This window comes from Sciurus carolinensis, chromosome 8 (assembly GCF_902686445.1).
Source record: "Sciurus carolinensis chromosome 8, mSciCar1.2, whole genome shotgun sequence".
Classification (NCBI taxonomy): domain Eukaryota; kingdom Metazoa; phylum Chordata; class Mammalia; order Rodentia; family Sciuridae; genus Sciurus; species Sciurus carolinensis.
Window position 1 is genome coordinate 108,089,970 of NC_062220.1, and position 17,383 is coordinate 108,107,352.

The 17,383-nt window shown below is 40.8% G+C and overlaps 2 protein-coding genes across 9 annotated transcripts in view; both read right to left on the reverse strand.

The window, feature by feature from the left end:
- Ddc (dopa decarboxylase) overlaps positions 1 to 7,472 on the reverse strand; it is a 98,222-nt gene extending 90,750 nt beyond the window's left edge. For 3 of the 4 annotated variants that reach the window (XM_047561320.1, XM_047561317.1, XM_047561319.1), the window contains exon 1: positions 7,344 to 7,472. The gene's annotated coding sequence lies outside the window, so the exon portion shown is untranslated. The remainder of the gene's footprint in view (positions 1 to 7,343) is intronic. The other variant, XM_047561318.1, reaches the window with a different exon arrangement.
- Positions 7,473 to 13,764: 6,292 nt separating this feature from the next.
- The window catches only part of Grb10 (growth factor receptor bound protein 10), a 198,334-nt gene continuing 194,715 nt past the window's right edge, over positions 13,765 to 17,383 (reverse strand). For all 5 annotated transcript variants that reach the window (XM_047560076.1, XM_047560075.1, XM_047560074.1 and 2 more), the window contains one exon: positions 13,765 to 16,853. In XM_047560076.1, coding sequence (XP_047416032.1) covers positions 16,707 to 16,853 — 147 coding nt within the window. In that variant the 3' untranslated portion in view covers positions 13,765 to 16,706. The remainder of the gene's footprint in view (positions 16,854 to 17,383) is intronic.

Genomic DNA, 17,383 nt, shown 5'->3' on the forward strand with positions numbered 1-17,383 from the left:
CATCAAACTGAGTGTGTGCTTATAGGATAGGACTCCAGCAAGTCCAGTAATCGAAGAGCACATAGCTCCCACCCAGAACAGGGTCCCAGAAAACACTGGCTACACACAAAAACCCAGGGTATGGTGAGGCGTTGGATACAAAGGGCAGTTCTGTCAGTGGAATCTTCCATTTCATAAAGAGTCACCATAATATGCCTTGCATTTGAATAGAATAGGATATATTCCATTCTCGTATAATTATGTCAAGTGGATTCTACTGTTATGCATAAGTAAAAGGAACCAATAAAAATAAAATTATTGTGATGATTGAAAAAAATTTGTCATAGGCCTTTTTACATAGGACGATTTTAATCCTCATAACTACTTTATGAAGTAGCTATTATCATCAGCCCCTATTTTACAGATGAAGAAACAGAGGTCCAGAGAGGTTAGAAACACATTGAAGGTCCCACAGCTAAGAGTTCCACTGCAGGGCATTTCAGATCTCTTCACCACCAGGATAGCTCGTGCTGGGCATGGCTGGGTCTGCCTGCTGTGCTGCATTACAGGACCGAGTGGCTCATGAAAGAATAAGCTGAGAGAGAAATCTACAGCTGCCAACTCTGTGCTGCAATGTCTATGAAAGGGGGCCTGTTTTCACCGGAGGGAGGAGCTCTCTCATGTGGTTTTGATTTGTACTCCTGATGATTCATGATGTTGAGAATTTTTTTTCATAAACCTCTTGGCCAGTCGTACCTTTTTTGTTTGTTTAGTTTTGGTTTTTGCTTTTAGAAATGTCTATTTAGGTCCAGTGTCCATTTTTAATTGTGCTATTCATTTTTGCTACTGAGTTTTTTGAGTCTCTTACATGTTCTGGATATTTACCCCTTGTCAGATGTACAGTTTGCAGATATTTTTCCCATGCTAAAAGTTGTCTCTTCACTACCACGTAATTACACTCATGAGGAATATAAAAAAAAGTGGATTTCATAGGATCTGAGAGCAGAATGGTGGTTACCAGAGGCTGGGGAGAATACCAAAGAGGGAGAGATGAGGAGATTTTGATCAGTGGGGTCTAAGTTACATTTAGACAGAAGCAAGAAGTTCTGATGTGCACAGGAGGTGGCCACAGAAAAAGATACTGCACTGTATAACTCCCAAAACCTAGAGAGATGGTTATTGAATGTTTTTACCATAAAAGAATGATAAAAGCTTGAGAAGGCAGGTATGTTCAACCTGATTTAAACACTGCACAATGTATACAAGTATGGAGACATCACAGGGTACCCTTACTACATAAAATTTTTATTTTTTTAATTTCACATATGTTAACAAATAAAATAGGAGGGCACAGGCTGGGGAGGAGGTCTATGATGCCCAAGGAGCCCTGGGACCATGATTGAATGTTTAGAGGGAAAGCAAAGCCACAGAGAGGTTTGGAGCAGAAAGCAGACAAGTCTCAGGTCCTAGTTTAAAAATCACAGCAGCTGTTGCTTGGAGAGTAAGTTGGAAGTTTGGACAGGAGGGAGAGAGAGAGTCAATAGATCTGAGCCTGACTTAGGAAGTAGAAGCTTTGAGCTGGTGTGCAGAAGGTACAGAGAAAGCACAGTGGCTCCAGATTCTGGACCTATGTCTGCCTTCACCACCTATGAGGAGTAACTCTGGGCTTCACCCATCCATAGTGACTTACATCAGAAATGAAACAGTAGGGAGGCATCTTTTTAACAAGAGATGTGCAAGGATTGTACATCTAAAAGAATGGAAATAAGTGCTCATGCCTGGATAGGAACTGTTTAAGTATTTCTGTTTTCCTCAACTTGATGAGTAGATTCAATATCATTATAACCAAAATCGCAACATGGGTCTTTGAATCTGAACTATGAATGGAAAAGCAAAAGCTAAAGAAAGGCCAGTGTATATCGAGAAAGAAGAACATGATGGGATCTTGTTCTGCAGTCATGGATATAGTGATACTATAAGAATGTAGTAGGTTGGATGTAGAGATAGACATATGATCAATTAAACAGAATAGAGAGACCACAGAAAATTCCCCTTAATATGGAAATTGACAAATATGGCATTGCAGGTCAATTGGGGAAAAATGGACTATTAAATGTGCTTGTACGACTGGCTATTCACTTGGAAAAACATGGAATCCTGGTGGTTTAATCCTAATTGTGAAGGGTAAACTTTCCAAACCAACAGAACAGAAGGATTTCTTAAATGATTCATTTTTTCAGCTAACCACAAAATATTGTCAAATTTGACTGTGTTATTGAGAATATCTGTTCTTCAAGCTACAGAAACTAGATTAGAATTTTAAAAGACATACTGATAATTATGGGTCAGGATGGATGATATTAAAAAGACCTTATCAATAAGCAGAAGCCAACTCCATAGAAATGCAAGCATTTTCAGAAATGAAAACACTATTTCTCATCAATATTAAAAAAAGAACTTTCTGGTTGGTAATCAAAGAAAGAATTCCTTTTTCCCCAGGAAATTGTCAAATAGAAGCCGTTATTGCTAACATAGAGAATTGTAATTGAATTCTATATATTGAATCTTGTCCTGTACCTAACTATATTCTCTTAAAGATTTTAATAACTTAGCTGTTAATTCAGGGTGATCTCCATGTAAACAATCATAACATCTCTGCCAATGCTGTTTCTTTCTAGTCGGTTTCCCTTTGATTTATTATTTCCTGGCCCTAGTGAGCTACCGCTGTGTTAATATCATAGCCCTAGGCCACAGGGCTATGTGGAGCTCTTGAAAGGCAGTTAGTTCTATGGAGAAATGAATGCTTAATTTATTTTTATTTGATTAATTATCAGTCTAAAAACTGAAGCTGTGTTTGAAAATTTCCCATTCTGCATGAATTTACTACAGGACTATACTTTTGCTTTAATTGTTGTAACAGATTAGATTATTTTCATACTGTTGTAATACAAATATATGTCTTACTTTTTAAAATGTGCCTACTAGAAAATTTCCAGGCCCAGGACATGGTTGATCAGAAGCAGTGGTAGTGAACATGCTATCCTACTGGCTAGAAAAGGAGCGCTTCTAACATCTCCCTATTGGCTATAGCATTTGACTGACATTCTTTACTATGTTTTCTTCTATTCTTATTTTTACAATTAATAGATGCTTAATTTTTATCAAATTCATTTCTATTTCAAAAGAGAAAAGTCACATGCCAGTCCTCACCTAGATTGTTAATGTTATGAATGACTACTACTACAGTTCAGATCTAGAATGTTCCACAAAAGCCCATGGGTTGAAGGCTCAGTTCCTAGCCCAGGGTGCTGTTGGAAGGTGGTAGAAATTTCAAGGGTGGGGACCTAGTGGAAATTAGGTCATTGGGCATGTGCCCTTGAAGGGAATATGAATAATGGGACTCTAGCACTTTCTTCTTCCTTTCGTTAGCACCTAGTTATGAAGTGAATGAGTTTCCCTCTGCCATATGTTCCTGCCATGACAAACGTCACCACAAGACGCAAACCTACTGATCATGAACTCCAAAACTATAAGCCAAAATAAACCTTTCCTTTTTATGTTGATTATCTCAAGTATTTTTAGCAACAGAAAACAATTATAATGACATTAATACATTTTCTAATTTTCAAATATATTTTTACTCCTATGATAAAACTTGGATGCACTACCATTTTGTGTAGAACTTTTGCATTTATCTCATAAGTAAAATTGTATTTTGCCTTCCTAAAATCAACTTGTTCTAATTTAAGTGTCAGATTCTATGTTCTTAAAGACTAATTCAAGGACAATTCCTTCCTTGATTCTCCAAACGATAATTTTGAAATTTGGAATTGTACAATCCTTAAAAGAGTGTTAGAAATCACACATAAACCCATTTGTGCTCTTCCTCTCTTATTAGGGAATGTTTTAAAGGAATACTTAATTATTAAAGGATTATTTTGAATTTTTATTTCTCCTCAAATCCAATTTGATGTTATTTTGTCAATATTTTAAAATTTAATGACAGGTTTTTAAAAACGATATTACCATTTTGCTTCATTGGGTCTATAATTATATCCTCTTTTTCATTATAATGGCACTGTTTATTTTTCTCTATTTTTGTCTGTAATCTTGCCAGAACTGGGTCTATTTTATTAGTGTTGTGTTTTAAAATTTTTTTGACCTTGTTGATCCTCTCTGTTTCACCTTTATTTTTCTTTTCATTGATTTTTTTTCTATATAATATTTATTATTATCTGCATTCACTAATTGTTTGGTTTATTCTGCTGTTTTTTTTCTAACATCTTTGTTCAGTAGATTGTCTCATTAATTTTTGGACTTTTAAACTTTCTAACATAAGCATTTACAACTATAAACTCTCCTCTATGCACTGCTTTCAATATATAACTCAAGGTTTAATTTGTAGCATTTTCATAATTTTTACATTTCTTGGTGCATGAGTTATTTAGGAGCATTTCAAGAAAGATCCAGATACATATATATACATATATATACATATATATATATATATATATATATGTATATATATATGAATAATGGGACTCTAGCACTTTCTTCTTCCTTTCTTTAGCACCTAGCATATATATATACATATATATATATATATATAGAGAGAACAGTATTTGCTTAGCTTTTTATTGAGTCTAATTTAATTTATTTAATTAAATTGTGATCAGAGAACATGCTCATGTGATAAGAGTTCTCTGATGGATGATGAGACTTGCAATATGAACTAATACTGCCTCTGCTTTTGTGAGCCCTTCAGGTACACTTGAGAAAGAAGTGTATCTTCTAATTATTAGGGCTAGGGTCCCATGTATGTCCAATAAACCAGGATTGTTACTTATGTTGTTGACATTTTCTGAACTTTTAGTAATGATTTGTTTTTTTGATCTGTCATCCAGTTTGCTATACAGTCAGCCTCCACATCTGTGGATTCAGTGAAACCTGAGTAAAAAATAATTTAAAAAATTTTATCTGAGCATGTACAGACTATTTTTTCTTGTCATTATCCCTGAATAATATAGTGTAACACATATTTATGTAATATTTACATTAGTGTAAACAACTGTAACTAATAAACTGTAACTAAATTAGAGATGATTTTAAAAACATGGGAAGATTGCACAGGTTATATGAAAATACTCTGCCATTTAATATTAGCCACTTGCACATCAGCAGATTTTGGTATCCACTGGGATCCTGGAACTCCTTTCCCATGGATAAAGAGGAACTATTATAATTGGTAAGGATGTGTTGAGATTTCCCACTATGATAATGTATTTGTTTTCTCCCCATAGTTGTACCAAGATTTCCTTTATATAATTAAAGTTCAATGCATGTTTAGAATTGTATGGTATTCTTGGTGGAGTGAAACTTTTGTCATTTCATATAATAAGATACTAAATTACTGAGTTGATTACTCAAGTGACCCTATTCAAATATGAAAACCTTTTCCTCCTCAGGTGTACTGCATTTGATGTCCTGAGCCTCTCTCCTACCCTGCAAGACCAGGCAGGGGTAAGGAGAAGTTCAGGGATGGTATTATGTGAAAATAGTTGTGTTTCTTCACATGCTCCTTGGTAGGTTTTTGTTTTGTTTTGTTTCTGTTTTTTATTTTCATACTGAGGATTGAATCACTGAACCACATTCCCAGCCCTTTTTACTTTTTATTTTGGGACAGGGCCTTGCTAAGTTGCTGAAGATGACTTTGAACTTAAATCCTCCTGACTCAGCCTTCTGACCTACTGGAATTACTGGCACGTGCTTCCTGGCCCTGAGTAATTCTTAACATCTGAAAGTTATGATTTAGATTTCAAGCAGTGCCAACATTACTGTGGATCAAATATTGTCATGCATCTACTCTGAGAGGCAATCAGAATAAGAACTCCACAAGGGGCATCTGTTTTGTGCACTTTCCTGTAGCTAAACCCAAGACTAAATGCTGAACTGATTTGCCTCCAGAAATCTGAGAAGCATTTATCATCCTGAAACAACAAGCAAATGACTCATGGAGTCACCCAAGGGCATGTCCTGCAGGGATGGTGAACCATTGAGGTAGTGAACCATGAAGTACCAAGAGCTGAGCCCACTTTGTTGGGGATCTCAGAACTGAGAGCAAAGGACTGTTTGTAGGGAGATCTGCCTAGAAGGCCATGCCAGCCATGGTTGGTTTGATGGCTGCTGACCCCGTATACTGCCTTGAGTGCCCAGAACCTCCATCTAGCCCTGTATTTCCCTTTCCCTTCCCAGTTGTGCCCTGACTGCCTCCCTGGTATGTCCTAATCCCTCACTCACATCACATTCCCCTCCTATCCATAGTCCTGCTCCTTTGCCTCCATTCCTTTGGCCCTCACAAGTTGATCTCCAAGAGGCTTCGATGAACTTTCAAAGATAATATAGTGCCTGGGACCCAATAACTGCTTAAAAAATACAACTTTTCCAGAACAGCAGTGCAGAAAGTGCTAGATTATGAAGTAAGAGCAATTTCAGTTATAAGTTTATCTTTCCTATTTGTGAGACGTTTATAACTTAGTTCTCAGTTTGCCCACTTGTGAAATGGGGCTCTGGTTAAAGATAAAGGATGCAAATCTCTTCCTGGATGGAGACTGACACAATTTGAATACTCAAAAATTATTGTTTTAACTCAAATCGAATGTGGACCAATAATTTCTTCTCAAGAATTCTATCTTCTAATGGCAACTATAATCAGCACAAAAGTCAGCAGGAAAGAGCTTTGAATTCTCCTCACATCACACTGCTTAGGTAGAACACAGACTTAGCTCTAAGTAGCCTATACCATATGTCAAAAAAAAAAAAAAAAAAGAAAGCCCTTCATAGAACCACAGATGTTTTTCAGATAATAAATAAGATTTCATATTTATTAATATGTGTTGGGACTATTCTGTAATTTAATCTTCACAAGACCCCCACAAGGTAGGTACAATTAAAATTCTCATTTTACAGACGAAGAAACAGAGGCTCAGGGGGTTGAAGTACCAACATCAGCTTAGTGGTACATGACAGAGAGAAGATTCTGTGTGTCACCTGCATTTGCTGTTCAGCTACAGGCATGAAGTCATTTTCAGGTACTCATCACACAACTCTGTGTGTGTGTGTAAGCGCACGCGTGTGTGCATGCCTGTGGGCACGTGCACATGTTCAACCAGCTGCACGGTCCCCATAGAACTGAACCTCTGGTAAACTTTCAGCACAAGAGGGAGCATTTGCTCAATAATAATCCCCATTCTTCAAGAGAGTTATGCTTTCAGCAAATATTTAGTAAAGTGGGTTTCAAGAGTCAAGTATGAATGTTGCCATTTCCAAAAATTATAATCTGATTAAGAATAATGCCAGAGACTCACCTGCTAGGAATTCTCATTCCTTACAGGTTGACACTCCTTTGTGGGATCCTTTGGAAACAGAGAAGCATGTGGAGAAATAGGTCGAAACTTGGTGCTCGGCAGTTATTCTCTTTGCAACTTGGAACCCACATTTCCCTGTCTTTGTATTTGTAGTCTTGTGTGCTAGTTAAACATTAATTTCTGATGGTATAAAGGTCAAGGCAATTCAGGTAAAGCAAGAGAGAGTAGCTCTTCTCTGGGCTTCTGAGAAAGTTTTTTTCTGGTGAACCTGTCTCATTCTAATCTCTAGCAGTTGGGTCTTTCTTAGAACATAACCCTATGCATACTCCACTTTCCCAAACAGTTCCAATTAGGTCATGCCACAAATTTCAGCATTGTGGCAGGTAAAGTCCACTTTAAAGATGGCTTCCTGCCCTTGAAGACAGCTTCAACACTGAGCCTACAAATTCCTAGTACTGCACATGGAAATTATGGCTAGAAACTTTTGGTCTGGATAATTGACAGAATCCAAGCACCATCTCCCTTCCCCCAAATCCATTGAAATGATGGTTGAAACAACACTTCAAATGAGATTTTGGCCAGCTTCTAGAAAAACAAATGTTGACAAGAGTTTTTTTGGAGCATAGACAGAACTGAGAAAGCAGCATTGAGTCTGTGCACAGGAAAACCTGCAGAAAACTTGGGTGCCAGGCTTCTAGGCAGATCCAAAGAGGCTGTAAACTCACACCAGTGGGGACAAAGAGCATAGTGGGTGTATGCTGTGTTTGGAGCAACACACTAAAGGACTGGGTACAAGGTAGTAGAATAGCTGTCACCACAGGTGTTTGCACAGGCTAAGAAATAAAGTCATGATTGAGAGTGTTGAAAGGAATTTTGAAGCAATCAGATTGGTAGAGCTCAGAGAGCTCTGGGGGCAAGGCACATGGTTGGAGGGCTGAGAACCAAGATTTATACTGTTGGAACTGGGACCTCAGAGAGAAGCAGAGTGACGATGATGAAACTCAATATCTCTACAAGAGCCATTGGGGAAAAGAAAGAAAAGAGAAGAAGAAATGGTAATTCAGCCACAGAGGGACATACACCAGTGTGCTCCACACCCAGTCTTCCATGAAAAATTGATGATCCTTAGCAAGGGGAAAAGTGAAGTGTTATGGTTTGGATGTGAGTTGTCCCCCAAAAGCTCACATGTAAGACAATGTAGGAAGGTTCAGAGGAGAAATGGTTGGGTTGTAGGAGTCTTAACTCAATGAGTGAATTCATCCCTGATGGGATTAATTGAAGTAATAGGGTGTGGGTGGAGGAGATTAGAATTGGGGCATGGCTTTGGGGTATATATCTTGTATCTGGAGAGTGGAGTCTCTCTTTCTTTGTTTCCTGATAATGCAAGCTGCTTCCCTCTGCCACACTCTTCTGCCATGATGTTCTGCCTCAGCTGAAGCCCTGAGATATGGAGCCAGCCTTCTATGGACCAAGACCTCTGAAACCATGAGCCCTCAAATAAACCTTTCCTCCTCTATAATTTTGCTGGTCAGATCATTTAGTTGCAGCAGCAAAAAAGCTGACTAAAACATGAGGGAAGGACATCTTATGAGGGACAGCATCTGTGAAGTTTCTCAGGCTAGAAAGAGTGTGGTGTCTTCCAGATCCTGCAAGAGAGACAATTCCAGAGGACCGTACAAAGTGGGGGGCTCTTGCAAGCCATGTTATATAAGTGTATCCCATAACTATAATAGAAGGCATTGAAATGTTTCTAGAAAGCCATTCCCTTAGCTTATTTTTGTTTTTAAATCACTCTGTGCTTGTGTGGAGATTGGATCAGAGAGAGGATTAAAAAATGTTTCCTTTCTTCAGGTTTGGAGAAAAGCACAGAAATCCATGGAATGTGGCGGGAATTTGGGATGGGCTGAGGAGGGAAGAGCACTTAGATGAGAAAGAGCGGTAGGGTGCTGGCTATGCATGTGGATATATGAGCACCCAAGTTAGGAGGCTGCTGGTGGGAGGGCGGAATCAGAGAGATGGAGACTTCATGGGGATAAAGCCAATGGGAAGATGGTGAAAGTCATGGACTGAGAGGAACATGACCAGTGGGGATCAGCCCTGGGTCAAGGGAGATGAAGAACACCAAGAATTCAGTTTGGGAATTAAATTTTAGATAAATTCACATATTATCTGAGTGGAGACGTCCTGTGGGCCTTTCATTATATGAATGTAGAGTGCTGAAGAGAGGTGTGGACAGGAATTAATGTCATGAGTTGAAAGTGTTGAAGCAATGTGATTGGGTAAAATCACTTCCGAGTTCTCACAATTAAAAACTTTACAGAAAAAGAAAGATAACTAGTAGTGTCATTTTGATTAGCGGTTTTTCTCCCCATAGACAAATCTACATGGGAAAAGACATCTGTTCCCAGTAGTGGCTCTTTTCACATTTCCTGTCTTTCTTCTTATTAGCTGTGGGGCTTATGGGAATTATGGGAAGGTTTAGAATACAAAAGAAAGAAACAAACCTAATACAACCTAATACAACTCGACCTTGAGGTTGAGACCTGTATTAGGGTTTTGCAGAAAAATGGAAACAATTGGAAATAATCTCTCTCTCTCTCTCTCTCTCTCTCTCTCTTTCTCTCTCTCTCTCTCATCTATCTACATTTAGGATTAGAAGAGGAGAGTTATCATGGGAATTGGCTCATGTGATTATGGAGGAAGTCCCACAATCTGCTCTCTGCAGGCTGGAATACCAGGAAAGTCAATGGTATAATTCAGTCTGAGTTTGAAGGTCCAAGAACCAGGAACTCTGAAATCCAAGGACCGGAGAAGACAGATGGCCCAACTCAAGCAGAGAGAGCAAATTCACCTTCCCCCTCCATTTTGTCCTTTTCTGACCATCAACAGATTGGATTATGTCCACCACATTAGTGAGGGTGAATCTTCTTTATTCAGTCTATGGATTCAAGTGTTACTCTATTCCAGTAACACTCTCACAGACACACCCCAAAATAATCCAGCTTTACCAGCTCTCTGGGCATCCCTTAGCCCAGTCAAACATAACATTAACCACCCTAGCATGATTGACATTAGGGCTGGGTAGCTCTGTGAAGCGGGCAATCCTGGCCATTGTAGCATGTTAACATGGTACATACTCAACCTCAAAGGCATCCAGCCTTTGTTCACTACATGATAGTTCTCAGTTGTGACAACCAAGAATGTTCCCAAGCATTGTGCATTTTTCTTAGGGGCAACATGTCCCCAGGAGAGAAGGGCTAACATAGGTGACCTTGTTATGATCCAGGGCAGAGGATGGCAGCACATGCTGCAGTGATGGTATTCCAGGCACCCCCTCTGGGGTCACACTTCTATAGGGGCAGCAAGTGGGCATCTCTCATGTGACCAGTCCCAGTACTGTGTGTAGTGGAGGAGCAATATAGTAAGTGAAGATATGACAGAGAGGCTCTTGGGAGCACACCAGGGAGGTTCCTGGGAGGGGAGATAGGGCTTCATGCCGAGACCACTGTTTATCTGAACGAGGTGGAACCCTGGAGACTGGTGAGGTCAGGGTGAAAGAGATGAGGCCACCCTGAGGTGTCTACTATGGACTGAATCCATAGAGGAGGAATGTCAACAGAATATAATTTTCTTATAACATGCACTTTGCCTAGAAGCTGATGAGAATATCAACTAATTTTCTGCAGTTTGTAACTTTAATGATGTTTGATTCATCTTTTTTTTTTCTGCCATAGATTGTGTCTTTGGTGTTGTATCTAAAAAGTCATCCTCAAATCCAACATCACCTGGATTTTATGTTGTCTTATCTTCTAGGAGTTTTATAATTTTGTCTGAAGTCTGTGATCCATTTTGAGTTAATTTTGGTGAAGGGTGTAAGGCCTAAGCATACACTGATTGATTGATTGTGGATGTCCATTTGTTCTAGCACCGTTTGATGAGAAGACTCTCATCTTTGTTCCTTTGTCAAGGATCAGTGGGCTATATTTATGTGAGTCTTTTTCAAGGTTCTCTATTGTATTCCATTCAGGGTTTTTCAAATCACTGGTCTCCAACTATCCATTGCTTATGTAATTAGTTTTGCAGGTTTCATGATCAGTATTTATAAAAACTGGAAAAGAGGGGTCATGGCATTTGATAATTGAAATGCTATTTTCTGAAACTGTTTTTTTGTTTTTTGTTTTTTTTTTTGGTACCAGGGATTGAACTCAGGGGCCTTCGACCATTGAGCCACATCCCCAGGCCTATTTTGTATTTTATTTAGAGACAGGGTCTCACTGAGTTGCTTAGTGCCTCGCTTTTGCTGAGGCTGGTTTTGAACTCGCGATCCTCCTGCCTCAGCCTCCCGAGTCGCTGGGATTATAGGCATGCGCCACTGTGCCCGGCTGAAACTCTGGTTTCGATTGTGTACACACATGTATGTGCTGGGTCATGGTATCAAAACCCTTCATAAAGAGATGATACCTTTCTATGGAAATAAAGAAGGTCAAGATTTGTCATGCCAGCAAATGAAAATTAAACAATGATTACAGAAAGCTACAGAAGGCAAATTTTATGGCCAACCCTGCTACTCCTATGATAGTTTTTTTGTTTAATTAAAAATTATATTAACATGTTCCTGAGCTTTTTTCAGTTTTTCTTCTGTGAATGTCCTTCTTCCGTTTCTTATATGATTTCTAGCAAGGTAGTGACAAGGACTTGGCTTGTCATGTGGGATGGCCCTGGTGTCCCTGCAGGACCTGAGTCCCCTGCCTGGGGAGGGGCATCTATGGATTCTGATTCGTAATCAAAGAAAAGGTGATCTGCTTGTCTAATTATAACCAAGCTGCCAGAAACCAAGTTTTCATGACTTAGAGTGGGATTTTATGCATATTATCTCTTGGATCTATCTACAGATTGAAGGCTCACACTGTATCCTAGGGGACACATGACATCCATTACTCTCAGCTGTGCTTTTTCTCCCTATTCCACCAGGGGTCACTAGCTTCCTCTCAGGGTGTGCCATTTGTCTTGAAGTGCCCTCTACTGGCTGTGCAGAGATCTGTGGCTGTGGCTCCTGTATCATCTGGTAGTCTCTGCTAGATCTCCCTGGTCTCAGTGAACAGCCCTGCCTCCTCTATGGTGGCTGAGGATGGCAGATGAAGGCCAACTTTGTCTACAGTGGGTTTTTCACTTTTGCTTCCTGTTCTTATAAATATGGTATACTTCCAAGATGAAAGGGGCTATGAATGAATTGATCATTCTGAAACCAGGTGTGAATATTTTTATATTTTAACAAGCACATTCATTTCTCATTAAACAAAAACAAAGGAAAAATCCCTTCTTATAATTTCACTAGTCACTCAGAGCCAGGCACAGAGGCCCTCTCCTGTAATCCCAGTGACTCAGGAGGCTGAGGCAGGAGGCTCATAAGTTCCAGGCCAGTGTCAGCAACTTAGCAAGACCCTGTCTCAAAAAATAAAAAGGGCTGGGGATGTAACTCAGTGGTAGAATGCTATTGGGGTCCACCTCCAGAACCGCCAATAAATAAATAAATAAGACTGGGACAGATGCAGAAAGACCAAGGTTAAAGTGGTGTTGACCCCCATTTTTTTCATCCTATCAGTGTTTTGGGCTGCTGCTTGCAGTATCTTATTTGGTGTTACCTTTCAAGTCTGCATTTGAGACTTGGGCACAGTGGAGCTTCATTCACTCTGGCTCTTTGTCAGAACTGTGGAGTTCTACAGAGACCTGGTTATGTCATAAGGAGAGTTGTAACATTATCTTTCTGCCTTTAAGGTCTGCTTATCTTCTGGGGAGAGCTATCAGAAATCAAGGATTCAGATTCTAAAACTAAATGAAACTACAAGTGTTTTCCTGCAGTAGACCGGGCAGGCATGTGATAATACGCACTTTTTCTCTGGCTGACTGGGGGAAGGCAGGGAGATGGCCTGAGATGGCAAGTCAGCTCTGAGTGGTCAGGCATGGGTACATTAGGGTTTCCCCAGGTGAGGGCCTGGACAGCAAAGGGCATCCATTCTCTTTGCCAATTTCTTACATGACTAATTATGTGTCAAAACCCCTAGTTCTTGATATTTTAATTGTCCCGCTGCTATGGAAAAAAATGGCATTATTGGAACTGTCAAATGTGAAGTTTGAGTTTCCAGGGTTATTTGCTAAATCTTTGTGACTGACTCACTTTGAAACCTGAGTCTAGGATTCTTGTGGCTGAGAATGTCCTGGTATGACTGACCTGGAATCCCACATTTCCTCAAGGCTCAGCAAACTTGCACAGGACACATTCCAAAGTGCTACCAATTCCTTGTGCCAGCACCTAACTAGTGGCAAGAAGCCCATTTTTACTACTGTACATCATTTCCAAAGGTTTGTAGTGGATACCCAGCTAGTGTTTTAAATACAGAGAGACATTACAAACAACAGAAAATGAAGAACACTGTATTAATGTTTATTTCTAATTACAAGAACCAGAACATCAGTCCCTTATTTGTACAAAAATACCTGAAAGTTTACAATTAGGTTCACGAGCCAAAGAGCTATGTACAGAATGAAGCAAAGCACATGGAGTAAAGGTTTTGTCTCTTAATTAACACCTTCTGCATTCCCTGAAAACGTTCACACGTCAGGACATTTTATGGTCACTGCAATTTGCACTATGACACCACAAATCTACGATGAGCTAGTCCCGCCCTCAGAAAGGCGCAAGGATCAGTCAAATTGTCAGGTATTAAGTGCAGAAAGGAGAAGACAAAACATCTAAGCTGAGGCACATGTTTCTTCAAGGTTTAGCAAACAAAAACACGTTCTGGAACTCTAACACCTAATGGAACAGAGCTTACCTATTAAACTCTAATACCCAAAGCATTTGGCGTTTTCCTTCTCGTCTTAGTCCAGGTTGCTACATGGAGTTCTCATTTAGAAAAGAAAATCACAGGCAGAGATTAAAAAGTCAACAGGCTCCAAAACAACCCTGAGCTGTCCCCTTTACATTCATGTCAATTAAATACAAAAATAAAAGTCAAATGTCCTTCAGTCCCTGGCTTGGGGGCTAGACGCCCACGGCTCAAGGGACTTGCTGTTTTCAGATGGAATTCCCAGCTACCTGCGTAAAGGCGGGCGAGCCAGGGGCCTTCGGAAGTCTGCAGCCGCACGAGGCGGTTTATAGCAGCCTCCAACAATTCACTTCGGCTGGGGAAGTACAAAAGACTGCGTCAAACCAGCTACATACAAAATTATGAATCAGAGTCAAGCTTTTATTCTCCTTTTAAATAAAACGCATACTTATAAATATGAAATACTGCACATCCTAGCTGTCTATGGAGAGGCATAAGAGAGGGATGATGCACGATGAGGACTGATCTACATAAACAGAAAATTGAAATTCTAGAATTGCTGCTTGTTGTTGTTCTTTAAGGTTTTACCGCAAACCAGCGAAGAGAAAGAAGGTACAATAGTCAAACTGAAGTAACCGTCCCTAACGTGGAGATCAGTAAAAGCATGATGCTAGGCATGAACTTGAGAAATTACCTCACTGTCAATTGTTTGATGAACTGGCTGCCAAAGAAGGAAATGCAATAGACCATTGATGGTTAAAAACGTGTTTCACTAAAGAAATGCTTCATTTGTGTAAGCAGACATCTCATGGAAACGGATGGAGTGTGGTCTGTAAACCAAAATACAGTGTTTCTCTCCTGTAGACCGACTTGCAGCCAGCCGATCTGCCACACTGAAGCACATCACACGTCTCCTGAACTACGCACGTCAACAGAAGGGCAGAGAGAAGCGGTTCCTCAGGGAGCACTTCAGTGGGTCGCATCTGGAACAATCCAGTGGCTAGCACAGATCAGAGGAGCCTGTTGGGCATTGTCTTAGAAAAGAAAGCTTTCTGCTCACCACAGTAGTCTGCATGCTTGTCAAGGGAGTTCAGTTGGTGTTGCGGGGGTCAAGCGTCAAGAAATAGCCACCTTCACACCTGACAACTCAGCAAAGGGGACACGCAAAGGGTCTGCTATGGGGTACAGGGGACTGTGTAACAACTCAAGCCACCATCTGACTGTCTCTTTGAGTGGGAAGCAAGTGTCCTGTTGCTAAACTCCCCATTGTCCACAACCACTGTGAGGTACTTCTGCCCCTAAGCCATCAGAGGAGGCGCCTCTGGCCGCTCCACATCTGCTGGCTTATGGGGGTTTTCAGCAGGATGCAGAGGTTCATCAAGCAAAGACCTTCAAATGCCAACCTGCGCCTGAGCCCTCTGCAGCAGTTGCTTTTCTTTATCACCATGGAAACCCACAGAACCCAGCACAAAGGCCACCAGGTATCGTGTTCTTTTTAGATCCTTTAATTCCCCAAGGGAGATCAGTCATGAAATGACCCAGGCCACTGCAGGTGGCCAAAGCAGTGATCATTCTAGAACAGCTGATGGCTGCGAAAATGTGAGACTGATGGTACCCCAGGTGGACTATGTGACATCCACCACCAGCAAATGATGGGTACCAGGTGTGTCCCAAGAAGGCAGTCTTACATCAATCCAGAGGCGAGGTCATGCAGCTGTGCTGTGTTGGGGAATAGTGGGGTTTCCAACGTAATAAAGTCTCCTGCACTGTGGAGAACTAGACACGCTACTAACAAAAGGATCAGACATCTACGCAGAGAGCAATGATTAACAGACTGTGGTAGCTCGACTGAGTCCACAAAACATGCCAAATGCTGACCACAGTTGACACCTTTTAGTTTTGTTTGTTTTTTTTTAAAAAAAAGCTTTTCAAGTATACTGGGAAGGGCTGGGGGTGGTTTTTGTAATTTGGGAGCCAAATCCATACTGTGGCAACCTGTAGAGGGTGGAGGTCACCCTCTAGATATCTTTGGGGACCAATTTGCAGTCTGAAGTCACCAATTCGAAACTTTCCGTCTCATATGAGTTGAAAAGCCACATCCCCTCCTACCATAGGCTGAATACAATATTGACAACAAAGGAGTGCAAAAAAGTGATCAATACAAAAAAAGTAAACATATCAGTTTTAATTGTCAAGATTATTCCAGGGCAAGAGTTCATTTCCAATTTCTCTTCGGTTCTTGTTCCTAAAGTGGCCCAGCCAAGGATGATCATTCCAGTTTATTCTCAGACTTGTGCTGGATCTCTCACACCCTCCCTGATTTGGCCGACGCAGAAGGAGGCAATCTGGCTGGATCCACAGCAGCAAATCTTTGCAAAGTCCAACAAACTAGTCGATCTTGGTTGGCTGGCACCAAACGAACCCATGTTGCTCTCAGTCCCAAGGTGCGGAAGATGTACATTCTCATCCCTCATTTAGACCTCTTCTTCGTTCCAGTGTTCACCTCCTCCCGTCTTCCGCTGAGAGGATGTCGAGGTCATAAGGCCACTCGGATGCAGTGGTGCTTCAATTTGCAAGGCAGCACTCCTTTGTTGAGCTGGTAGAAGTCGACCAGCTGAATCAGGTCAGAGAATTTGGTGTTCCCATCGTCTAGAGTGAAGAAGGTCTGCCCTTCATCCTCGAACTGGAGGGACACAAAACGACACTTGCCAAGTTAGAAGATAAGATGTTGGGGAGAACCTGGGCCCATGGTGAGTAGCTCTGGATTCCAAAGGGACTCACAGGGAATCTGCAAGGTTGGCTAGAAAACTCAGAGTTCACCAAGGTGGGGGAGCACGCATCTGTGCTGGGAGCTGCCATGTGGCTAGGTGAATGATGCTGGGCAGGGGGCTAAGGCCAACTAGCAGGAATGGCTCCTCTGCTCCCCAAAGAGGTCAAGGGGGAAGGGCTTGGAAGAGCTCCAAGCTCACCCTGCTCATGAGGTCAGGTTCACCAGTTGACTAGTAAGTATCTACAATGGGACACAGGCAACCTTTAAGCTCTCAAGTTCTCTTTGTTCCATTATGAAGCACTTGTTACATTATTTTAATAACATCATATAGGTAAAACAACTTTCCCAGCTCCTGGACTATTTGGTAGCTAAAGCAGGAATTCCACAGTATCTCTAAGAAAGAACTAGATTCTTAACATCTGCTTCAACTCAGTAAGTTTTAA